The sequence below is a fragment of the Dermacentor albipictus genome, unplaced genomic scaffold, assembly GCF_038994185.2.
Source record: "Dermacentor albipictus isolate Rhodes 1998 colony unplaced genomic scaffold, USDA_Dalb.pri_finalv2 scaffold_30, whole genome shotgun sequence".
NCBI classification, from domain to species: Eukaryota; Metazoa; Arthropoda; class Arachnida; order Ixodida; family Ixodidae; genus Dermacentor; species Dermacentor albipictus.
Genome location: NW_027225584.1, coordinates 2733937 through 2759955, shown reverse-complemented (window position 1 = coordinate 2759955; position 26019 = coordinate 2733937). Strand labels below are relative to the sequence as shown.

General features: G+C 45.7%; 1 protein-coding gene across 2 annotated transcripts in view; it reads right to left on the bottom strand.

Annotated features, from left to right (window-relative positions):
* The window catches only part of LOC135909841 (uncharacterized), a 274704-nt gene that overhangs the window by 77265 nt on the left and 171420 nt on the right, over positions 1-26019 (bottom strand). For both annotated transcript variants that reach the window (XM_065441885.1, XM_070529765.1), the window contains one exon: positions 25795-25903. In XM_065441885.1, coding sequence (XP_065297957.1) covers positions 25795-25903 — 109 coding nt within the window. The remainder of the gene's footprint in view (positions 1-25794; positions 25904-26019) is intronic.

The window sequence follows — 26019 nt, the reverse complement described above, 5'->3', positions numbered from 1 at the left end:
TAACCCATTTTAAAGCTACCGGTGCCTTGCATGTGTCATCACATGCAAGATTTCCAGAGACTCCTGCTATTGGCCGATAGATAGCTGACATCGATCAAGAAAGGTATTTAGATCAGTGTGCTTCTTCCTGCTGTTACTGTGTATACATGTATTTATTAATGCGGCTTACTAAACAAACTCAAGTAAGCAAAAATCTGCGTTTGGATTTCGGTAAGAATTGCATACTATCAGAAGACACTATCGTCTGCTCACGCTCCACCTCATCTGCCCATATAGGAATGAAACTTTGAACACACTGCTTATCGGTGTCGTAGATATTGGGTCTCGCAAATTTTTATAAGTATTGGAACAATGAACTAGCCTCTAACCATGTGAAACTTAAGGTCAGACCACTTGTATGCTTGCCACCGTGTGCTCACTCCTGGCCACTCCTGACTCAGCGCCTTGGAATAGATCACTTTGTAGTGATCTGTTGATAGCGCTTCAAAATGCTCAATTTGGATTTGGCTACTATCCGTCGGTCAAGCTGGTGTAGCACAAAGCCGGTCTGCACCAAATAGCCTGACCACTACAGTTGGCCACTACAGTTGCATGTAGCTGTGTCTGCTGCAACTGCATGTCATACACATTGCGGCCGCCACAAGGTGCCGTGATGAGCCCGTTCGCTGTGCTCACTACGGTTAGCTGAGGACAACCGTATGCCTTGACTGGCCTTTGTGGGTGACATGGTTCCAGGTAGAGAGTACTTCAGGCGCATGGCGAGCCGGCTCGAGCGCCAACGTCTGACTGAAACAGGTCTGCTTCCCCAGTTGCACACCTTTGAGGTGTGTTGCCATCATGGTTGAAGCTCATAATGTTAGGAATACTTTCAATGCGAGGCTGAAGTGTGGCATCCATCGCTTAAGGCACAGATATAGTCTGATGTGTTCACCATGCCAGGCGGTGGTTGTCGAAGTTGGATCTGTCATGCTGGTGATGCCAGAATTGCCTAAAATTTGCCCCCTCTGTTAAATGTGACCCGCAGTAGCACGGTGATCAGCTATTGCCAAGACGCATGTGCATATGTGTGTGTTGGGTGAGCACTTTTGCATTTGGCAAAGGCTCAAACTTGGCATGCTCGCTTCAGCACACTTGAACTGTAGGCCAGCATTGCTGCCGGCCAGCCAAGCTAGCGCTTGATGCACCCTGGTCTAGCAGCTTTGGCGTGAGATAGGACATCATCTATTCCCGCGCCAGCCGTGCTGAGCACAGCTGGTCACGTCAACCGTGCCAGACACAACTCGAATTTTTGCCCACGTAGCATAACTACGCCACGCGAGGCACCCATGTGCGATATGTCGGACTATATCTGCACCTTTAAACCGATGTGCGCACTGCCAACGTACTCGCATGACTGCACATAAACACGACATTCTGTTCGACCCTCGGAAATTGCATGATTATTGATGAAATAGGTGCAAATTGAAATATGCTACTCTTGCCACTCAGTGCAAGACACCACTCCCGCACGTTGCTATCTCGTACAGCCCAGCAAAGGGATGAGATACCTCTGGAGACACGGTAAACTCAACCATAAGTTTATAAATAGCCTCTGAGTTTGCCGTGTTCTAGGTGCCAAAAATCGGAAGTAGCAATGTCTATGTCTACCCTGCTCCGCCATAGTCTTTGCAGTGCAAGATATTGAAGAAGAGAGATAGAGATTTATTTACAGAAAGGCAGAGAGGTCGGCCTGAACTATAACTTGCTCTGGCCTGCCACTCTACACTGAGGAAAAGGGACGGGCAAGAAAAGGGCTGATGAATGATGTTGATGATGATGATATGAGGAAGAGGTATGCATATACAAGTTCAAAGCATTGTGGCATGTATCTCTAAAGCCGTACTTCAAGCCCAGTGGCTTGGAGAAAGCCTATAGCGGCATTTGTTATTAGGGCTGCACTGTTTCCATTAGTAAAAGAAACTCGTCTGATAGCGGCCTCCTATCGACGTATGCAATGGAAGAGACCAGTTGCTGTCGTTCTTGCATGTGCATGGGACAAACACAAAATATATGAACAAGCATTCCTCGTAACTTACAGTATTCACAGTTTGGGCTAGTATCACTGCAACGTATCAGATGTCTATAACGGTTGGTGAATGCAACACCGAGGCAAATCCAGTGCACCATGCTTGTTTGGCTTCTTTTGAGCTTGTAAAGCATACGAAATTTCATTTCTTGGTCTCATTTATATGCTCGCTTGTGCCGTTGATGTGATTGGTTCCAGTGTTCCAATGTATGGTTGTGTATTGTGCAACAAAGTAGGGTGTTGAGAAGCGAGTTTTTGAGAATGAAATGCGTACTTCAGGAGCATTATTTAAAGCGGTTTTCGCTTCAGCATCTGCCTGTTAATTCCCTATCACATTATAGTGTGAAAATATCCACTGAAAGGTGGATACTCCGCATCTACTGAACGCATTGACGTACTTTTTGCTGCAAAGTATTTACGAAATAGTGTACTTCAATTTCAAATGTGTTTCACGACTTCGATAAAAAGTGGTTCAAGCCCCCTTTAACCAAGAAAACATACACAGCCTACATCTATAAAACTGCACAAGCCCACCAGAAATATAGTGGCAAGTCCATCCTCACACAAAATTAAAGCTTGTAAATGATCCCCTATTAAAAGTTCAAGTTTTTACATTCTGTACCATTGCAGTGCTACAAGAAAGCTTCTTCTGAACAGACATCATCAGAACTTCGGAAAAATCACCTACTGTTAGTGTCAGCAGCAACAATAGCAAGTATCGGCAGTAAGAAGAAGGAACACAAAGTACCAAGTATGCATGCACTAAGTACAGATACAAAACACAAAGCCTGCTAAAATTTGCACTTGGACTTGTTGACAGAAGAAAACAGGGCAAGAGATAATTATAATAAGCAAACATTATTTCAAAAGAAAAAAGGACAAAAAGTTATTAATAAGCAAACATATATTCTGAAATCTCCTTTGCCGAATGAATCAACCAGGTGGGTGACGGATTACAAAATGAACTTTGCGAGATATCATCTGCACATGGTTCATTTGAAGTCTAAAACTTAGTATGAATTTTTCTGGAAAATAATCAAAGCACATTTCTTTATTGGTTTATTTTTAGGCAAAAAACGAGTGAAACAACATCTAACAGGCTGACATATACACTCCCTGCACAGACACCACGAGAAGAATAAAAAGAAAGAGGCTCATGATCAGTTGCAAGACAACAAAATCACAACTCATACTGTTACAAAAGCACACAGCTGACTTAGCTTATTAATGCTACTAGCTCACCTACAGTCGTGGAAAGAAGCACACCAGACAGAATGCATTACAGTACTCCGAACCCTGGTCAACAAACAGTGCTCCCAACAAAGCTTCGAGAATGTCAAATAAGATGTTCCAAATTATTTAAACTGCAGTGAACAATCTATGGTGTTGAGACTACTCATTTGTCAATCGAATGAGTTCTAGCGAACACCTTCGGTGAAGAATGGCATTAAGGGGAATGCCAGTTGATTTGCCTTAGCGGCACCACGCACGTTACATGAAATCTTAAGGCGTTAGGAAGGTAATGCCATTTTCTGTGCCCGCTTGGCATGGGTATTACACTTTCATGGAATATTCCAGCATGTTGCTATCTCATTCATTGCTTTGGCCTTATAGCAGAAGTGTGATTATTTATTTTGCATATTTCATTAGTTTGTAATTTTCGCCTTAACATTTTGCTCTACTCGGTCATTACTTGTCATGATGCCTGAGTTCCTAGTAGCAGCTACTAGCCAGGGCGAAGCCATATCTTCTTGGATCGAACATTTTCTCTGCTTTGTATCGTTTGTGAAAAGAGCAATTCAGTCAAAGTTTTGGCCGATCTATGGTGACCTGTGTGGTTTGCAGGGACATAAGCAGGCAAATATCTACTATTTATGGCAGTACTGGTAAATATCTGGTATTTCGCAGGTTGTTGTTGCGCGCTATCGCACTAACAGCCATTATGTTTCTTGTTGTTGCGACATCATTGCATATACATTGCTGCTAGGCTGCTCTATTGACAACTGACTTCTCTTGAGCTTCGGGAAACTGCCGCGGAAGCCTACGAGACAGTCAGCAGTAATTTTTTTGTTCTGTTCATTTGCTGTTATCTAAATAATTTATGACCAACTACGACAACTTAAGTAGTACAATTCCGTGTGAGACAAACGTGAACAGAAGGAGCATGTGGCGGACGCATAGTTATGCTTCATTGTTACTCTAGAACCTTTGCTGCTCTTGCTGTGCAAATGTATTCCTGGTGCTATACAAATTAAGATTACACACTGGAAGCTCTGTAATTGTTGATCGAAAGCACTGTGATGCAGGTAGGGAAACTGAGCATATGGGAGCGATATCATGCAGCACGAGTGGCAACAGCTTTATCCACTCTAATGATTCTGGCAGGTGAATATGGCTGTACTGCGGCAGGTTATGTAAGACAAGCATTGAACAAAGTAGTGCAAGTACCCATGCATTGTGTGGAAATAATATGCCTGCACTTTTGTTCGACTGGCCAAAGCCCATTACCTACAGGTATGCTTCGGCTACACATTTTGTTTTTTCGACCTCTCGTGACCTTGATATTACAGTACTGTCTCCCAAAAAGAGTTTAAAAGTATGTTGGCCAGTAGGCTCTGTGACGGTTTGCGTATTCATGGAATTGAGGGGCAAGCAAGGCTGTGCAAGTAGATTGTGATAATGGTGTTCAGCTTATCACGCCATCATTCTTAATTTTTGATTGTTTTGTACCTCTCTGTGCAGCTGCATGCACTTGGTATTGTTGACTGTAGTTAGATGTGACTGGCGATACTCTGTTGCTGTTTCGGTTTTAGACACCCTGCATGCCCTGAATACGAAACTAAAAAAGTTAGAGAAGCTTTTCCTCGGCTTATAAAAGTGCAGGAAGAGCTGCCAGGTCCGCGCAAGCAAAAAGTGAGTGTTGCTAAGGGCAAAAATAATTTGATAGTCTAGTCATTACTTGGCCACTATATCTCGATACCACCAGAAACTTGTATGCTGGTTATGTGGTGTTCAAAGTTAAGCAATATACAAGTGACATAATTGTGCTGTCAACTACTAAAAAATTTGTGCAGATACCATTCGCTGGGAAAATCCATGTTGTGCAAATCATATAGAAGGTACTTGGCTATCCATCATTGTTCCAGCATAGAGCTATCCACAAAAGGAAGCATAATGGACGAGCGTGTTCTTTTGTAAATTGAGTAGTGTGTGGCGGCAGTGATCATATGTGTGTGCGAGTGTGTGTGACGGAAGCAGCGAGGTGATAACCATGTTGAAAGAGACCATGAGGCAGCAATGACATGATTTGCCATTGCTGATTGTCATTCCCACTGCCGGCTGTTTGTGGTGACCTTACGACATGGCGATTATCGGTTTCTACATAGAGGTGAACTAAATGAGCGAAACACTGATTGTGCCATAATCAGGGACTGTGTGTTATATAACCATACATACTTAAAGCTATGTCATGCAGGGTCTGTGAAAATGATGGCATTTGTACTCCAGCGAAGAAAAGGTAAAATTGTATTAACCTAGGCAATCATGAAGTTAGTGCAATGCTGCACAGTTTCCACGTAGTGTAAGCTGCTGCAAAAAAGTACTTCGAAAAGTAGGCTAGTCCCAGAGAAAGTTCAATATAACAAGGCATCTAAAAGTGTGATCGGTAACAGGGAAAACAGATTAGGAAAATACATGGGGTACAGGCGCCGAAGTTTTCAAGAACAGTCTAGCTTTCGAACTCAAAGAAGCATGCGTGTGATTGTGGCCTAACGGTTACAACACCAGTCTGAGGTGCTCAATGGTACAGGTCTGGTTCTACCATTGGTCACCCATTCTTATATTAAAGCGAGGCGAGTGACACACACGCATACCTAGCTGCTTCAAAGCGGGCAGAACGAGGCCATTAGTGAAAGCGAGGCGAGTCACAAACACACATAACTAGCTACTTCAAAGTGTGCAGAATGAGGCAAATTGTACATCAAACTCGCGTATGCTCATAGCATGTCATCTATAGGTATTTACCTTGATGGAGCAGTTCATTTTTACTCTGTTACTTATCGCGCCTCGGTAGAAGGAGCCAACGCCGAGAGAGGCGAAGAAACAACGGATGGCAGCCACAGAGCTCTCCATGAGTGAATTTTGTGCCAGCACAAGGTATGAGCAGAACATAGAGGATTTCTTTGCAGCCACATTATGTGTCAAAATGGCCAGAAGTACACTGCTCAGTAGAATGTAGTGATGCATCATATTTTTTGCACTACTTCAGTTTTCAGGCCAGTGAACCACCAGGAGACGTGGTGGCTGAGTTATACGCTACCATTGAAAAGCAAGCACACGAGCTGAAGAAGCTAAAACAAAAGTTAAAAGAAGCAGAAGAATTAAATAAAAATTACCGACGATTACGTTACTTCCTAATGCAAAATTTGAGCGCAGCAAATAAGCTGTTTCACCTTTTCGATAGATTGAGGCAAAGAAATCGAGCGACACATGTATGCGCTATCACTGGCAGATAATTTCGCAGTGGCGAACGGCAGCGGCAGTTTCGGCTCGGGCGGTGCACATATACAGATCCGCCGCCACCGATCTGGCTCTCTGATTGCCACCGCACAGGGCGAACGGAAGCGGCAATTTCGGCTCGGGCGGTGCACATATACAGATCCGCCGCCACCGATCTGGCTCTCTGATTGCCACCGCACAGGGGTTGCATTGGAGGAGGAGCGAAGAAAGGAATTAAGTTCGAGCCGGCGCTTTGACAACCGGAGACTCGCAGGAAGAGGGGGGAGGGGGGCGGCGTGTACACCCAGCGGCAAACGATGGGGTCAGAAGCGCGCGCAGCAAGCGGACAACACGATAAAGGGAGGAGGGAAGAGATAGCAGTGACTGACTGATGCCGCTGACGCCGATAGTGAGTCAACCCCAGCTGCGGAGTTGGTTTCAGGGACAACGCCTCCGATGCCGACACAAACAATATGATACCCTCGCTTCCGCAGCGCTAAGAACCAGGTCTAGCCGTGGGAAGGTGGTCACGTATTCGTCGACGTGCCGGGGCCTACGTGAAATAACCGGCGCGTCGGCAACTGAAGAGCACCCTATCCGCCACACAAGAACAGAGGGGGGGGGGGACCCTTTCCTCCTCTTTCTGCATGGCGGCGACGGTGTTCTATGCAGTCACGTTATCTTGACTCTCTAGCGGCGTCAGCGGCATCCAGCGGTATCAGTCGGTCGCTGCTAGCGCTGGGGGGATGAAAGGGGGGCGGAGCTGGTTACGAGGCCGACGACAACGCCGACGACGACGCGAAACCCAGGAACGGATGCCAAAGAGCTGCGCTCTAAAAAATTGCCAATGCTCTGCTGGAAAAAATAGGTGGGTACTTAATCTATTTCTCAGTAGCCTTACCACCTTGGAACAAGAAATAGGGGCCACAATAATAGAACCTCTGCGAGGAGGCACATTAACAAATTATTGGCATAGGTTTGTTCCCTGATTTGGTGCTCAATGGCTTATATTGAGTTTTCCCACCAGCGCTGCAGAGCATAAGCACGCTTTCCAATGATGTCCGGCTGCTGGTACTTCTTTTCAATGAATAAGGATATGCTCCTGCTGTATTTAAAAAATCATTGTAGAAAATTTAATTATTCCCCAAGTACATGAGGATGATGAGCTATTGTCTCATCATGCCAAGAAGGCGCAGCACTGACATCCACATTGTCCATGGATTGATAAGTGATGAAATTACAATTGTTCCATAGATTTTATTTACTGTGTGCTACCTCAGCAAAAATCATGATGTTCCACTTGAACAATAAAAAAACTGAGGGGCCTGATCTTTCTTAATGACAACCAGAACAAGCAAACAGGCAATAAAGCCAATGAAGGCATAGGGGATAATTATGCGCACTAAATGCACGCATAATGCAATAGCCGTGAGTTCGGTCCCCTCCAGTGGCGAGTTGTTTATTTGTCTGCTAAAATTGCTCTTTATTTTATGATTTGTGGAGTTCAGTTAAAGCAACAACTAAACTTCCTCTATGCTTTCCTTTAGTGGCATTGCCTGTTGGCTTCTGATGGTTATGATATTCCATTTCTTGGTCATGATAATTTGCTCGGCAGCCCGCCGCAGTGGCATCATGGCTTTGGCATTGTGTTGGTAAGCCTGAGGGCATGGGATCAAATCCTGGCCATGGCGGCACCATTTAAATGTGCTAAAAATGCAAAAACGCTCATGTCCCATCCATTGGGTGCACAATAAAAACGTCAGCTGGTCAAAATTAATCCAGAGAACCCCAACTATAGCATGCCTCATAATCGTGTGATGGTTTTCGCATGACCCTAGACATTAATGGTGTGCTTTACAGAGTGCAATATTGAAATCAAAATAGAATACCCAGCTTGTTCTTGGTGCATTTTTGACACGAAGTTCACTCATAAACGTTCCAATTCTTTATTTACACCTAGGATAGTCTTTGCTTGGTACCAAGTTATTTGTCATTATGGTCACTGCAGACATGCCTTATTCATACATGGTGACTCTCCTGAATGTTTTCGCGAGGTTTAAGAGTTCAGGCTCGTTATCAAAGTTATCGTGGGCAGAAATTGTGAAGTCACAGTCCTGACAAACTGAACTTGAGCAGACTGATTAATGGTAGCATAAGGTACTTTAGTTAAGCTCGGGGAATGAAATAAACACCATTGCAGATCGTTGCTAAATAGATGCTGGTGGGGTAGTAGGTGTGCCATGATATCGGAGTAGTGCACTTGAAAGACACGTTTACGCACACATCATAGTAGTGCCTGTGTATCTGCCATGCCTTCTTTTGTAATTGTGTTTATAACTCCACTTTTGTCAAGATGTACCAACAAGCCTACATTGCTACCCTTGCATGATGGCGCATTCTTGATGCATACCTGTTGGAATCCACTAAATTTGTGTACTCAATGCATGACCTGTAGCTCACATTTATGAAGCAGTGGCAGACAGTAATTAACTAATTGAAGTGCACAGTAGTGTTTTGCTGGCAGTTATTTGAACACAGCATTTATAAATTTAAATGCAGATTGCTCGTAACAAGTCGCAAGAGGACTGTGAAATCACATCTTGTGGCATGACCATGAGCCACCACGCTGCAGAAGTGGCAGAAAACTCGAACAGCATACCGCCGTCTTTGAATGAAGGTACTGTTATTCCTGTGTGGCTAAGTATTTTTGGACTGCCAACTTGCGTGTTTTTTTTTTTTGTGGGGCCTTCCAGTGCGAGTCACGTTTCAAAAAAGTTGTGCACATGCCACTTGACAAGCGCAGTGTGTGGCTGAGTGGTAGTAAGGCTATTTCTACGTGCACTGTCCAGATGAGTGTAGCTAATATATCGGTTTTAACAATGAGAAGCTACTGCACCGCCAACTTTTGTATGGTTTCCATGGGGAAATAACCCGTTTACTACATTGTCTCAATACCACATTATTGATCATAAGGATGAAGTCTGGCTGCTGGGTGTCCGAGCCTAGACGTAGTGAAATGTGAAATCGTTGAAAAGGAAAAAAAAGAAAACGAGAAGTTTGAGCCGCTGCAAGATGGCCTGCTGCTCTGACAGCCGCCGCGCGCTCATTTTCCAACCATCTCCGCGCGCATCTCTCCCGTCACACTTCCACCCCTCCGAACACAAATGGGCTACGCCCAGAGCTCTACGCCGCTCCACCCTCCGAAACACGAATGGACCGCGCCAACGGCGCTGCTCGCAGATTGCTCACGTGTTGCTCGATGGCTCCTCATTCAGCGAAGTTCTGCAAACATATTAATGGCCCGCCTTCGTCTTGGTTGCGTCGAAATCGTTCTTCGACAAGCGGTTTCTCAGCCTCAAGTAAAACTCTTGCTTGGGCTAGTTGGTTCATGTTTGTATGTGTAAAGAGCAGGTCGCAACAGAACAGGACTGAAGAACACAAACGCTGGTCCTGTAGTGGGATCGAATCCCGGCCACGCGGCCGCATTTCGATAGGGGCGAAATGTGAAAACACCCGTGTACTTAGATTTAAGTGCACGTTAAAGAACCCCAGGTGTCAAAATTTACGGATTCCTCCACTACGGCGTGCCTCATAATCAGAAAATGATTTTGGCACGTAAAACCCCGTTATTTTTTTACTTGTAAACACTCGCTTAATAACTCAATTAGTAAACATGGCGCCACGTGTGCAAGAGCAAACATTAAAACGTTACTCGATAACCGCAGAAACTTTATATAAAAACGCTGCAGTGAGTAAGTGCGGTAGCAGAAGCGAGTGAATTTACCTTTGCACTGCGATTCGCTTCAATGTGAACTAAGCGACGAGAGCAGAGTGCGGCGCCCCCCCGCCTAGACGCGTAGACTCTGTCCCCATCGCAGATCCCTTTCAAGCTAAGGTCCGCGCGGCCGCACAGTCTGCAGCAGTTGCGGGTGTACAACCCTCTCCTTCTGTTTGCGCCAGTCCCACACGCAAGTTTCAGTAACTCTGAACGCCGTTGATGCCGCCCGATTTCCATCCGTCTCCGCTCACATGATCACGTTCGTTTTAATTGTGGCCTCACGACGATCTCCGCGTGTATTTGCAGTCAGCACTACTGTGCTGATAGAGCAAATACAGTAACAGGAAGACAGACGGTGGACCAACCTAAGCACATGCACTACAGCACATGGAGGACGATATGGCTGCTAGGCTCGAATTACGTACCAGGTGGCCATATTGAAATGCGGATGGCTGTATGGTAATGTAGATTTAGGTTTGTACTCAATTCTAATGCGCACATAATTTTTGGAACTGTTTGATTCGGAAAAATGTGCATATTTGGTTCGAGTACACATGGTATTTAACAGGGATAGGCGGGCTAGTTGGTGGTCGATATTGGAATGCATCATGTAACCGCGCAGACAAGAGACAAAGCATGTCTTTTGTGTTTCCTTCTTTGTCCCTTGTCTGCGTGGTTACATGATGCATTCCAATACATATGGTAAGTCAGGTAATTATGGTACCTTTATAAGCACAGACACGTGGAGTGCAGGTTTCGTTGAGAGCATGCATCAATGTGGCTCAGATAATCTGTAATTTGCATGTGTTCGAAGTCTTAGCTTATATAGCTGACTGTGCTTAATGTCTATGACTGTTATCACGTGCATGATGCTCAAAAACTAAAAGCAAAACTGCAAAAAGCTCTGCCTTGGGAAAAAAATATGCAGAAACCAAAGATGGCTGCGATCGATGTAAGCGAATTGCCCGAACACGCAAGGGAATGACAATCGCTTCTCCCTGTGGCCTCTCTAGGCAACCTGGTTGCTAGAGAGCACATCCCCCTTGCTGCCTTCCCCCAACGAACCAGCAAGCAAAAGTCCCTCCTCCTCCTCCCTTTGGCCCCTCTGGCAGGTCTCTTGCCCAGGAGCACACACCCTCTCGACAACCTACCACAAACGAGCTACGAATTAACAGTTGCCCCCTTTTTGCTGCCCCTTTCGCAAGAGCTCATACTTGGCGGTCCCCCTCCGTCCCATTTTGCTCCTCCTCCTTGTCCTTGTTCGCTACTTGTTTTCCCGAAATCACATATTGTTTGTCAACTGTGGTCACAATGAGGCCGAGTGTAACTTTTTGTTGCATATGCTAGTGCAATGAATGCGTTGTAGAATACTGTTCAGTTTACACCTTTATAGCGAATACGCACACTATGCAAGTTCTTCGTCCTCATTTTCTTAGCGTAGTGATTGCAACATTAGAAGGTACCTGCTGCTGAAACACACAAGTGTCTGCTATTTCACCAAGCAAAACTGTATAAACGGGGGCATGACACCCAATTTTCGATCATAAGCTGTATTGTGCGAGGTAATCCTTGTGGGTTCAAGAACACATTGGCGAAATTTTAGTGCACTTGAACCAGCAAGTAATTTACAATTGAATTTTTGATATTACACTCGAACGGCATAATAGTCTAGCAACAGTGGCGTGCTAGAGAGCCGTGACGTCACAAGCTGGACGCTCGCACAGCGCAGGTGCGAACTATCCGTGTTTTATCCGTGCTTGCAAGTGGGACTCTGCTTTGGTCAGCTTTCCATTGGCATTGTTAAACTGGCAGTGACTAAAACAATGCATCCGCGGCACCCATGTAGCGCTGTGGGGTGCCAGAGTTAATGAAGCAGAAAATGCTCCGTATCGTTCTTCAGGTTTCCCAAGGAGCCCGCTAAGCTTAAGGCTTGGGAGGTGAATGCGGGCAGGTAGGATTGGCGCGCATCTTATTCCTCTGTTTTGTGCCCCGGAACATTTCACGCGAGGCAGCTACAATGAAGATTTGTGCCTGCTGACCGAGTTTGGCATGCCAGTGAAAAGGCTGAGGCTACGGCCGGATGCGATGCTGATCGTGTTTCACCAATATCGGGTGCAATACAACCTTCAAATAGAGATTCAGCCGAAGCGTACAATGCGCAAAATTTTTGCGCCGCAGGCACATGTCGTGCGTGGGCATGTTTACATTTCCACACGCTACTACAGATGGGGAAAAAAGAACGGGGAGGAAGGCGCGGCAGCTTAACGAAATTGTACTTTTGTTGAGTATAGATCCGAGAGACATTGCATGCATAGAATGCATGCCAGCACACGTTCTATGCGCATTGCAATTTGCATTGTGCCAAATAGTGCCAGACTTCTGTCTCCCGTGAACGGCTGGCTAAGCAGCGCTGCACGCATGAAATATGATGAAATGAAGCTATAGCACTCACCAGTGCGGAAGCGCACCACCAGCGTTTCGCGCAACACCAACGTCGTGGTCTCGGTCGACCCCGACTTCTGCTGAGCTGTCTTCGTCGCTTGAGCAGGTTGCGATGGGATGAAAGTCAAACTGCACAGCGCATCCGATGCCATTGCTGCCTCTGCTGCTCGAAGGTTCGTCGCTTGCTTCACGCGAAGTTCTCAGTGCCGAGGAGATGGCGCGAGATATCAAGCAAATATGCCAACACGCGGTAGCTATGCTCCAACCTCATGTGATGCAGTGGCAGATTTTATAGGAGACTACGCCTGGGTTCCATGCAGCCCGCGACATCACACAGGGCATGGCAATGTGGCTGTCGGTGTTGGAGAGCGGGGCTTAGAGCCAGCAACTTCTAGCTCGTATTTTGGACAGAAATATGCTTTTACGACACAGTTATTACACGCGTATAGCCATAATAGACCCTCTACTATAATTTCTTGCGGTAAACCGCAAATTGTTGGGTGACCGTATCATGCCCTCTTTAAAGGAACTACTTGTGTGGTGATTCTGCAGCTTAACAAAGCACTGGTTTAAGCAAGTTAAAGCTGTATGGTGTTGGGCTGTCAAGCACAGGGTCACGGGATCGAATATCTGGCGCCCACATTTCGATTGGGGTGAAATGCGAAAACACCCGCGTACTTAGATTTAGGTACATGTTTAAGAACCCTCAGTGGTCCAAATTATTTCAGAGTCCCCCTCTACGACATTCCACGTAATCAAATCATGCTCCCGGCTCATAAAACTCCATAGCTTTAAGCGAGTTAAAATAGCAACTACATGGCAGGCTTTCGATGCAAAATTTTGCAGATATATTGACCTGCCTATGCATCTGTTTTTATTCCTGTGATTTATGCACTGAACTAGTGGTCATGGCCACTATATCTTTCAATAAGTTTTGCCATTGATTACAGGGGGGGGGGGGGGGGGGCACTGCATCATTGACTGCTATTTTGCCTGGTGCAGTAAACCCAGGGCCATCTCGTGTAGACGAGCTGTTTTATCCTGATGATGGACAGGTGCGGCTGGATTCTTTCCCTTTGTCTGCATAGCTGTGGTTTCTAATGAAATTTCAGGCAAAACAGACATCTTTGTATCATCAACAATTATGCTACCGGTCAGGAAATTGAGGTTAGTGCATATACATGGTTGAGTGCTAATGTAAGCATGCATGAGCCTCAAGAAAAGTCAGCCTTCCTAAACAACCACTGATATATAGTTTAGATATCACGACCATAAAAAAGCTAAAAGGATGACTAACCTGCCGCGTAATGTCCGGACGAGTTATGTGCGAATGTCGCGTAGGCCAGCGTGGCCTCCCAGTCACGGTGATCGTTGGAGACGTGCATCGACAGCATCTCTGCGAGTGTTCGGTTGAGACTCTCTGTAAGACTAGAAATGGTTGGGTTTGTGGCTCAGTAGCACAGAGCGGAGGAGGCCGTCGACAAATCGAGAAAAGAACGAGCGGCCGTGGTCTGTAAATAACTGTCTAGGTGATCCGTGGTGGAGAATGACGCCGTGCAAGAGAAAATCAGCGACCTCAGTGGCGCCACTAGTCAGCAAGGCCTTTGTCATCGCGTGGCGTGTCGCGTAATCAGTAGCAACGGACATCCACTTGTCATCGGAAAAGGGCTAAGCAGGTCAAAGCCTACGTGAATGAAAAGGTTCAGAGGGTACTTAAATTGGATCGAGTCGTCCAACAGGTCTGCCAACAACAGGTTTCTTCGGCGCGGACACAATTCGCAAGTTGCGACATAACAATACCCAGAGCGGTAGACCCCGCCAGAACCGGTGTCGTACGCGTTCGTATGAAGTCGAGAGGATGACGAAAGCTTGTCTGGTCGGGATGATGCATACTTAAGACGAAGAGACCTGAACGCCGACCAAAATGGCTTTAAAATAGTTATTTACGTTTTAGCTCCCCCACGGGAGCCTTCTTCACAATGAAACATGCGGCAGAGCTGGCGCCCCTTTTTATGTGTGACTCAAAACATGACTAAGGCATCTGGCATACATGGGCGACAGATCCCCTTCGTTGCGATTAAGAGTGTGCGCCATGGTTTGGATGGTTAGGGACTCAAGAGAAAGTCGCAAAGAACGATTTCGTTCCTTGACAATCACGCGAGCTTTGTCCCAGTTAATCGTATATGATGTGGTTGCGCACTGTTCGACCAAGGTATTCGTTGCAACCTGTCATTTCCGGACGTCAATCCTGTGCTCTTTAAGTTTTGTTTGAAGTTACCGGTTTCACCAACGTAGACATACCGACAGTCCGCGCACGGAATGACATACACCACGCCAAGAAACTTCTCCTTTTCCAAAGGGTCTTTGACATGCACGAGCTCGTGTCTAAGTTTCCGAGAGGGCAAATGCGCAGCCTGCCCGTCATATGACTGCAGGACGCGTGCAAGAGTCTCACTTAGGCAGGTGACGTACGAAATCCAAGTATGTTTCTGGGGGGTCCAGGCTGGGTGCGTACTGTGCGAGCCAGCTGGTGCCCTACTAAGTCAATGAAGTACTCAGGGTATCCACAAGCCATCAAGTCTCGCCGCACAAGTGCATTGTCCGCCATGCGGTCTTCCGCTGTTGCACACATGTTTTTCGCCCGACGAAGATGAGAGTCGACAACAGAACTCTTTTGCGAAGCAGGGTGCACCGATGTGTAGTTTAGGTAGCGATCAGTGACAGTTTCATTCCTAAACACCTTGAATAACAGCTTCAAAAACACCTTCGAAACGTAAATATCTATTTTAAATCATTTTGGTCGGTGTCCAGACCTCTTCCTTTTATGTACGTGGTCGTATACATGCAAAACTCTAGGGCTTACAACTTTGGAGGGCACATTGATCGAACTCATCCTTTCACTCATTTTTTCATTCTTTTCATTCTTTCATTCTTTTTTCATTCTTTCAGAAGTGGCTTGTTGGCTCGCGGCTCATACGACCAACACGTGTGGCCACTTCTGCCGTATACGTCCGCACATTCTAAGCTTGTTAAGCGGGCCATTATCAGTTTTTGCTTCAAGAATGCCCTTAGCACGTCTTGCTGTCATGTAGTGGACGTAAGTTTTGAAAAGCAAACTCTACGTTTGTCGTTGGCTGGATATTCTAGGGTGGTGCTGCTGTCTGTCGCGGAACGCATTTTAAGGGAAGCGCGATCCAGCACGCAGAAGTCAGCTGCCGATGCCCCTCCCGGCACACGCCCTAAAATCAATGTCATACCTTACATGCACGGGATATCCCATAACTTGAAAAAGATGGCCCAAAGGGCGAATGTAAGAGTCGTTTTTTCTGCTCCCAACAAGCTCGGCAGGCTTTGCAGACTGACGGATCCAGATGCCGTCCCTTCCGGAAAGTGCAGAAAGCATCACCGCAAAACGTTTGTCGAGTGTGTCCACCGGGTGGTGTACAACCTCCCGCTTTCATGTGGGAAGAAATATATCGGACAAACTGGGCGTTGCCTCAATGATCGGCTCCGCGAACACAGCAACAGTGTAAAAAACGGCTCTGGTGGTTTCTTTGCGATCCACTGTCACGATCATGGATGCAAACCTCTTGAGGATCAATGCACGATTGTTTCCCGTGGCAGCACGCAGCTCATCAGTGAAATATCTGAAGCGCAGATGATCGAGAAATTGGGAGATAAGTGTGTTAGCTTCCCGTCTCTGGCTCTCACAGAAAAAGAATTAAGTTTCTTGGACGCGGCATCACTTGACTAGTAACTATGTTACATGAATTCGCACTTCATTTTCTTGTAAGCACATGCGCGGTATACACTGCCTCCCATGTATAAAATCGAAAACTTAGTTGAAAGTTTGCTCTAGGTGTGTCGTCTTCTCTCCCGTCCGCGTCGTTTTTTTGTTGCGCAATATCATTTAAGTAATTGCTGTGCAAACCGTACGAGAATCCCATATTACTCAACAAAACAATGTGATGCATGTGTATGTGTTCTCACTGTGCAACTGAGGCTACCTTGGCATGCACGCCAGGTAGCACGTTCTCGCAAAATAAATTGGGCTGCATTGTAATATCTGAAACTTTTCGTTTAATCTTGCTTGAAGCGATTGTAGCAGATTTCCTTCATTCACTTGTAGCTACAAATTGTAACAAAACTAACCTAGTTCTATATTTATTGTACTGACTGGAGACTGCCTGGAGAAGTACACCCGGCCACGAAATATTACGGACCATGAAGTCCGCGACAAAGCTGAATATCTCCGCAACCTCACAACGTAGCCTCATATTCGCATTTCGAGCCTCGAATAGAATATGCTAACAACATGGTCGTCTACATTTTTACTGAGTACTGCTCAGTAAAATTGTGGGAATTGAATATTTTCTGAGATTCCATGGTCCGTAAATTTTTGTGGCCGGGTGTACATCAGTACATATCCATTGGGGCCAGCAGCACCACCTGCAGAACACCATCTCATGGCCGTCCGCAAGCGCTTGCGAAGCTTCTTCACTGAAGCTGGCAGGCAAGGCGAAAGAATCAGGTACCAAAAAATACCAGAGGCCCAGCCAGACAAAGAATAAGCAGATTTATAACACATTATGGCGGGATACATATTGATTCCATATGGCATATGAGCACGTAGCTACATTCTTGGCCACATGTATATACAGACTGGACACTTCACAAGACTCAAGACCGCCTGAATATAGCCCATCATGAGCTTTTCAAGTGCAATTGCTGCTCATTAAATCTATTGCACGCCTTTTTCTTGATCTGCTGTGCCCACCAGTCACCCAGCACGCCACCCATCACCCAGCACACCACCCGTTGCCCAGCACCACTATGCACGCTACCCGTCATCCGGCATCACCCAGCACGCCACTCAGCACCACCTAGCACGCCACCCGTCATCCAGCATGTCCATTAACATAAGCCCCCATGATGATGGATTGCGTTGTGCCCAGCATCGGGCAAATTTTCAATAGAGAATGTGCCTCGATAATCGCGCGCTGTCGAAGAGCGACCGTCAAAGGGAGCAGTGCCATGTTTCGTAAGTACAAGTGTGATAAGATCCTATCGCACCCAGTGCACTTTATGTATTTGGTGCAAGTGAAAACGTCCGCGTGTGAAGCGAGAAAAATAGTGGCTTGATGAGCGCTGTCTTCCCACGCAAGCAAGGGGATATTGGGGAGGAAATAGAGCGAGTGGTAACGCGATCAAGCGTGCGAGAGGGGGGGAGGGGAAGAGAGGGGTGCACATTCCTTCACCTTTCCTTTCAGGGCCGCCATGGCTTCGCATGGATATAAGCGGGCCCTGTTTTAGGGGCTATCTACCAAGTGTGCAAAGACAGTGCGTGCCGAGATAGCGTGAAACCGTGTGCGTTGCCTTCGCGCGCGATCAGTACTGGAGGCTGTGTAATCTGGAGTTTCAGACACGCATTAAAGCAAGAGGCAGACGTAGCATTCACTGCCCCATACCGATGATTCTCATGCCAGCGTCATCCCGTGGCGGGCGATAGTATCAGTCATGAAGTTGAAGTGGAGCGAAAGTGTGGCTCCCTTCGCTTCGTACAGCTGATTTTGACATGGCATTAAACCGTACCTTTCATCGCCGACTCTAAAATTCAACAAAACAAAGTTCTTTCTCAATAAAGTTTGCCTTTTGCCACCGATATTTTGGTAAGCTTTGCGACTTCTCCATACAAAAAGATGTATCTGTGACTGCACTCATTTGCATAAAAGCTGGAATTTCAATATAACAAGATTTTGATACAATGAATCAATTTTCCTATTTCATCGACTTCTTCATATCAAGGTTTAACTTCAAGTAGTCTCAGCTGTGTAGTCGTCACACTGTGTTTTGCGGTCATTAAAAGGCAACTCCGCGATTTTTTTTACCATGTTAAGGTAATGGAATCTTTCGGTTCCCGAGACCCCCTGTCAATTATTCCGCAATTTCGAAAATAATTTAAATAAGCAGAACAGCCTAAGAACGAAACCGTAACCTGACCAAGCAGCCGAGTGAATCTTCATGTGACGTCACAAAAGTTCGCAGCGGGCAAAGCGCGCAAAGCATGCCGTTCTCGCTCGCTGGGCAAACGAAACCGACGATGAGCAGACGCTCAGTTGATTCGTGAATCCGCAGGACATTCGGGTGACAATATCAGCTGCAGCAGCTTTTCGGATCTGTCATATATTTACAGATATGATTCGGACAAGTTCAATAGCCACGAATCGCCATTCGTATTCGACATGCCACCACGAGAGCCAGTGCACATGAGCTACCTATCATAGAGAAAGGGATTGAACAAGAGCGGACACTCGGCGAAAATTGGAAACAGGAAACACGTCATGCTATACTTTTAACATCGACGAATTGGGGCCGCGAGCATCGAGAAAAAGAAGAATGTGAAGTGAGATTAACAGAAATTATTTTTTTTTATTCTTTCCCGGAAAAATTAAAAATATCTACGTATAAATTAAGTTAAACTTTGCGGCTTACTTTCGTTGCCTAGCGACAGGCGAACTGGCGAATGACGAGCCAAATGTTTACGTCATTCGTCAGACTCACCGCCGAAGCGAGAGAGAGCGGCCGCGCATCTGAGCGTTGGACTGTTCGGGCGCCCGTATGCCTGTTTTTCTATTTTGGTATTTAGCCTGGTTTGGTGGCCTCCCGGCGAATTATTTCCTTCATTCGGAACTTCGACAAGGCAGCACTGCACTATTGGACTACGGCAAGGTGACAAACTTTGTTCGACGGTCTGCGACGCACTTCAAGCATTTAGGCTTACTGCCCGGCAACTAAGCTAGACTTGACGCAGTTAACGAAAAACAGCGTGGCCGTCGTGGAGCAGTTAATTTGAATTAAAGAATCGCACTGGGAGATGTTTGCGACGCTTCCTATAAGCCCCAATATTGTTTTAACTATTTTCGGTAGTTTTTGGGCACGCTAGTCGCACAGGGTGCTGTGACGCAGTTTCGCGTGTACTGAATTTTACTGTGACAAGTTTTGGCGCTTTCTCTGACTGCCAACATTATGGAAACTACTTTCATTACTTATTGGGCTACCTTTCGAGCGCAGTGGATGCGCCTGGCGGTGTGATTCGGTTAGCGAAAATCAGCTCGGCCGTGGTGCGCGGTTTCGCGCTTCAATGCACTGACACGTTCATGGCGCTTTTCTTTCTCTGACGCCTAACATTGTTGAAAATTATTTTCGATACTTTTTTGTTATGAGGCCCGCTCGCCGCACCTGTTGTGACGCAGCGAAAAGCAGCTCGGCCGTGGTGACAGTTTGGCGCGTACTGAATCTTATTCCGACAAATTTTTCGCAATTTTTATGTCCCCGCAACAATTTAAGCCTTCTTTCGGTACCCCCGCTTGTCGAAAACGCGACGAGCAATCGTCAAGAGTGATAACACGGGAGTGCTTTGCTCGCGCCTGCAGAACGCAGAAGTGATAAGCCAAGGAGCTCAAATGCCAGGAACTAGTAACTCGAAAATTCTGTCTTCTGAGCGGCATCCACTCATTTTGTTTTGAGTGCGAGTAGAAGGAATTCTGCAAGCGTCCAGCAGGCTCTGATTGAGAGCCTGTGTTGTGGCCACCTCTGTGTATTCGTGGCGTACTATCGCGTCGGTTGTAGCCAAGTTCACGAAACGCGCCGTTGCCCGCGCATTCGTGCTATTAAAGTGCAGGAAATAAGTATTGGGAAGAGGGGAATGCTTGGAATTAGAATGTGTTTGTGGTATGTACGGTATTGCTTGGGATGAGTCGGGTATTTTCTACTCCGTGTGTGTAAATACGAACTAAATCTAAATACGAACCGCCCACTCACCACGTTCGCACGCTTCGTCTTTACAGGCATTATTCTTTGATGTTAATACCAAAATAACGCTTGTAATTTTTTGAGCTCACATCATCTGGCGGAGCTTCCTGCGGAAGCTACTGCTGCTTACCTGGTGCCACAACGCTGGACGAATGCACAAAGCCCGCGACGAGCATTTACAAAGAATAAAATAAACATTAATTTTTCCACATTTCCCAAGGTGTCTTGCGTCTTTATGAAATTGCACGTGTCACATATATGGAGGCTTGTGAAGGTCGTTCGCAATGAATCTTACCTAATAAAATAATTTGCAAATAAATATTTAATAAATGAAAGATTTGTAAATAAATATTTGCTGCAAAAGCAAAAAAAACGAGAAAACAAAAAAACGGAGCCGGTGTGGCGCCCACCAGCTAGAATTCAAAACGCGCGCGCACAAAACCGACACCGGAAGTGTGCTTCGGGTTTTAACATCCACGGCGGCTTGGTGCGCTGCAGTCAATTCGGCCGCTGGGCTCTATGGGAGTGTCCGCTCTTGTTGCATTCCTTTCTCTATGTACATATCGTGCGGCAACATGAAGGCGAAGGGTAGCCATAATCACTGATTTTATTCGTACTGCTTGCTACTTCCTGTGTTTCACCCCTTAGGGAAGCCCGTCGCATGCTCACTGTAAAATGTGGAGCACGACTTTCCGCATTTGCATCCCCCAAGAACACCGCTAACAGTCCAAAGCATTGACCGGTGCATTCGTTTTCATCGGCAGGTACGGCGAGCACTCGCCGTTCCCTTGAGATATAATGCTAGCCCGCATCGGTGACATCAGTTGCGTTGTGCGCATATCACGCATACCATCGCACTTACTGAAACTTCGCTATCTCAATTTCACGATAACGAACTCTTTCACAAAGCACACCGCTTCGCAGTATATCGCAATGACCGAACTAATCAGCAGGGAGGCGGTGTACTCCTTGCTATTTCGGAAGACATACAGTCATCATGCATCTGTCCTAATAGCGTCTTGGAAACTGTCTGGGAATCAGTTACTCTCGACCATCAGAAGATAATATTCGGCGTATACTATCGTCCTCCTTCTCTACGCTCATTTATTAACGATCTTCATGACGAACTTAACATAATCAACACCAGATTTCGATCGACTTCCTTGCTTTTACTGGGTCATTTTAAATTTGCGAATATTTCTTGGGTTACCCAGCCTCCCACCTCATCTCATTTTTCATCCGATGCGAGTGATTTTCTTGATTTATGCACTGTTTTTTCACGTGCCCAGTTAGTCACTAACGCTATCAGAATCTCTGTCAACACAGCCAACACTTTAGATTTGATCCTTACCAATCGAGCCGCCTTTGCTTCAGCCATCACCTATTTACCTAAGTGATCCCTCTTTGCTCATTTTCAACATTAACACTGCCTGTCCTAAACCTGCAAGAAAGAAAAAGACCATACTAGATAATATTAGAGCACACTTCGATGTAATTATCAATGAATTATCAGTTTTTACTAAAAACGTATTCAGAAACTTTGACGAACGCTCTGTGCAATGTAACTGGGATATGTTCACGGCCCAAGTTCACGAACCAACTGAAAAGTATATTCTAAGACACACCATCACTTCGAATCCTCAAGCCCAATGGTACACCGCCCATATAAGACGCCTATCTAACAGAAAAAAGCGCCGATATCGTACAGCCAGGCTATCACAATGTGACACACACTGGGACGTATACAAGACTGCGACTGACACCTATATAACTGCGCTTAAGCAAGCAAAAGATAACTTCCTTTCTAGCGCTTTATCATCGATGCTATCTACCAACATTAAAAAATTTTGGCGAGTCATCAACCCGCATACCGAAGAATATATTAAATTAACTGTCGCGTCAGGTGACTCTATTCCGGCTCATTTATGCGCACCAGAACTTAACGAAACCTTTGTTTTGAACTTCTTGCGCACATGAAACACCAAACATCCCATTCCACAGTGGTATAATTTCTCAACTATGCCTCAAATCTTTATCGATTCATTTGGCATTGATAAGCTTATTGATACCCTAAAATTTTATTCATTGCCCGGTTCTGACTGCATTCATGCTAAATAAAAAAAATACAATTGTGTACTTTTCCTTAATGGTAACAAAGATTTTCCGGAGACTCTCGATAGTTCCATTTTGCCAACACAATGGAAAGTTGGGAAGGTGGTTCCATTATTCAAATCAGGAAATAGAACATCCCCTACACATTATCGCCCCATCTCGCTCGCTAGTACTTGTTGCAAATTATTAGAACATGTCATCTTCCCTAACTTTGTGAACTTTCTCAAGTCTTATTACACAGAGCGTGAAGAAGCATAGCTGCTATAATTAAAGCGCACTGCAGGTTCCAGGAGACACTATGGAAGTGGTCGACCGTCAAATCAACACTTCTGCGCCCGCCGCGTAAGCTTTGCGGCTATGGCATTGCTAGAAGTCGTGGATTTGATCCCAATCGCGGCAGCTGCATTTCGACGGTGGCGCAATAGAAAACACACGTGCACTTAGATTTCGGGATACGTTAAAGAACATCACGGTGTCAAAATTAACCCGTATTCCATCACTGCGGCTTGCCCCATAATCCGAGTGTGGTTCTGCCGCGTAAAGCATCATAATCCAATTCAAGTTTATTACTTCTTTCACAACGCAGTGTGAATGTGAGGACATGAAAACGCTCAACCCTCTCAGAGGTTATAAAATATGGCGCACAACAACGCCTCAAGCGAACACCTCTCCCTGTGCGTTCTGTGTACTACGCAGACAAACAGCAGTACAATAAGTGAGGCAGTTTTTTTTTTTCATTTTGTAGAATCGACCGTGTTACTGAATGAAGGCTCTTTGTCTCAGCAGCCTTCCAACTCGTATCTTCATCTGACAATGGCTGTGGAATTTAGGATCAGAAAGCCAGTGATAGATATGCAGCTGCTAGGTAATTTCCAGAATTGTACTTTTGTATGGCGCCTCGATCACTTTTGCAGCCAGGTGTCTGTGCCAGCGCAAAGGGCCTAGTGAACGGAGCTCATGATGAGGTTCTCTTTATGAAGGGGTGGCATGATAGGCATTATTTATTTATTTATTTATTTATTTATTTATTTATTTATTTATTTATTTATTTATTTATTTATTCTTCCTCGGGGCCTTTAGGACGATATAGAGGTGTGGGTACATAGTTGAACAAGAACAGAATCTAAAAATTGCGGATCATATCAAGAAAAAAGAAACAAAAAGAAAGCACTCACAGGAAAAGCACATAGTGGAGGGGTTTAAAAAACACATTGAAAGTACAAAGATAAGCAATCGTGTTCAAGCAGAAAATTTTTATCGCGTCTTTCAAGACCACAGGATCTTCTATGCAGGCAATGAATAGGGGCCGGGGGTTTCAATCTGTTCTAGTTTTCGTCAGAAAGAGTGCAGAAATGGATTTGTACGGATGAATGGGGTGTGAACTTTCTGCGTGTGGTCGATACGTTTTGGTAAGATGGTTCTGAAAAGAGTTCACTTTCTAGAAATGGGTTAGAGAAATAAATTTTGTGAAGTAAACATAGATGGGAGAGCTTCCTTCGAACATGTAAGTTAGGTAGACCTATAGTTGCCACTTTATTAAGGAAACACTTGCAGTACGGGCCTAGTTATACGGAGTGAAACGCACTGCACGATTTTTAACTGCTTTGATATCCTCCATTAAAGTAGAAACAGCTGGATCTCATATTGCAGGAGCATATTCGAGATATTGTTGCGAAATATTGTGACAATATGATAGTAGAGTGAACGCAAAATGTGCTTGGTTGCGGGTCCGAGGAGCCGATGTGCAAGATGCCTAGCCGCAGATACAAGGAGTCGACGCTCGGTGTGCTTAGTCGCACAGTCAGATGCGTTGATGCACAAAATGCTTAAGCGCGGGTCCGAGGATTGCGTGCGCAATGTGCTTGGTCACGAATTCCGAAACACCGAGTGCTAAAAGGCCTAGCAGCGTGTGCGAAGATTGCACGCGCGAATCTTTGGTTTCGAAGTCCGTGTCGCCGCTGCTCGTAGTGCTTAGCCGCGGGTTTGAGATGCCCGAAAACGTAGGGATTGGCCACGCTACTGCGATGTCCGCGTAGCACCCATTTTGATACGTCGAGATTACGGCGAGTGGAGACGTCCAGACTCGCGAGGTGCACAGAGCCGAGCACACGACGCGAGCGCCGGAACAACGGCGATCCGCGCTGGGGTCACGTGGCAGGTGCGGCCAATCGCTTACTCCTGCAGGACCTTCAATCATTTGCTGTTTGTATGCGTGTTTGTGTATGGAGGAGATATCTGAAGCAGCAGCTGCAAAGCTGGAAAAATGCGCTTTTCAGCGAGACCAAAATGGTGGCGCTCGGTAGCGCTCGTCCTGAGAAATTGTCTCTTGAAGAACCCTGTTCTTTCTTGATTTACGCAAAATGGTTCGCAACCTTGGCTGATAAAAACTTTTTAGAGCACCTCTACGTGGTTTACAGTGATGATAGTTCGGAATAATGTGAAAAAGGCATTATATAAACTGAAAATGTGATTTTCAAAATATCGCTCTTGTGGCCATTTTTGGCGACGCGAAAGCTGCGTCCCCCTTTTATTAAATTCATGAAAAAAATTTGCGCTAATCTCAAATCGGCTTTTTTGAGGACATGACAGCGTTCTTCAGAGGAATGTACCAAGCGAATTTCAATGGCATTCGTTGGCATCGAAAAATCGCAGGAGTTGTCCTTTAAGCCATCAGCCTAAAAGTAGAGTTCTATGGTAAAATTACCGATGGTCTGGAAAACCCGCGTTATAAACGCTCAAGCGCTGTGAGCGGTTACGGTATAAGCAGTCTGTACTATGCTAAAATATATAGCTTAACCTTAAGCTCCTCGCAATTCTTTTCCTCGAAAGTATATTTTTGTCCGTCTATACGATGCCCTGAACGTACATCTTTGAATGGTCCAAGAAAGACGTTTGATCGGGGTTCCACTGTATTTATATCAGCTGATGAACTTTTATTACCTTGTAGGCGCAGGGTATGAAGCTTGCTTCCCACAATGTGACCAATCTGGCAACGGGAGGCACTACCTAATGTGTCGTCACGACTAGGTCTACAAATAAGCGGAGCCCGATTCACCAATGCAGCATAAAAGTGTCGTTCAAAACGTACCGAGTAGTAGTCGACGAAAGACGAGTCACCTCTGGGGACTTTGGCAGTTGCGGCAGCCAGGGTGCTTCGTCGGCGGCCGGGCTGGGCATTCTAGGAGTTGTGCTAGACACTGAAAGTGAACGAGGTGGATTAACTCATTCCTGTGCAGGCTCATACTAGCATCGCCATGATTATACGCTATGTACCATGTTGCACCCATAACACAGTGGGTACGTGTATTTGATG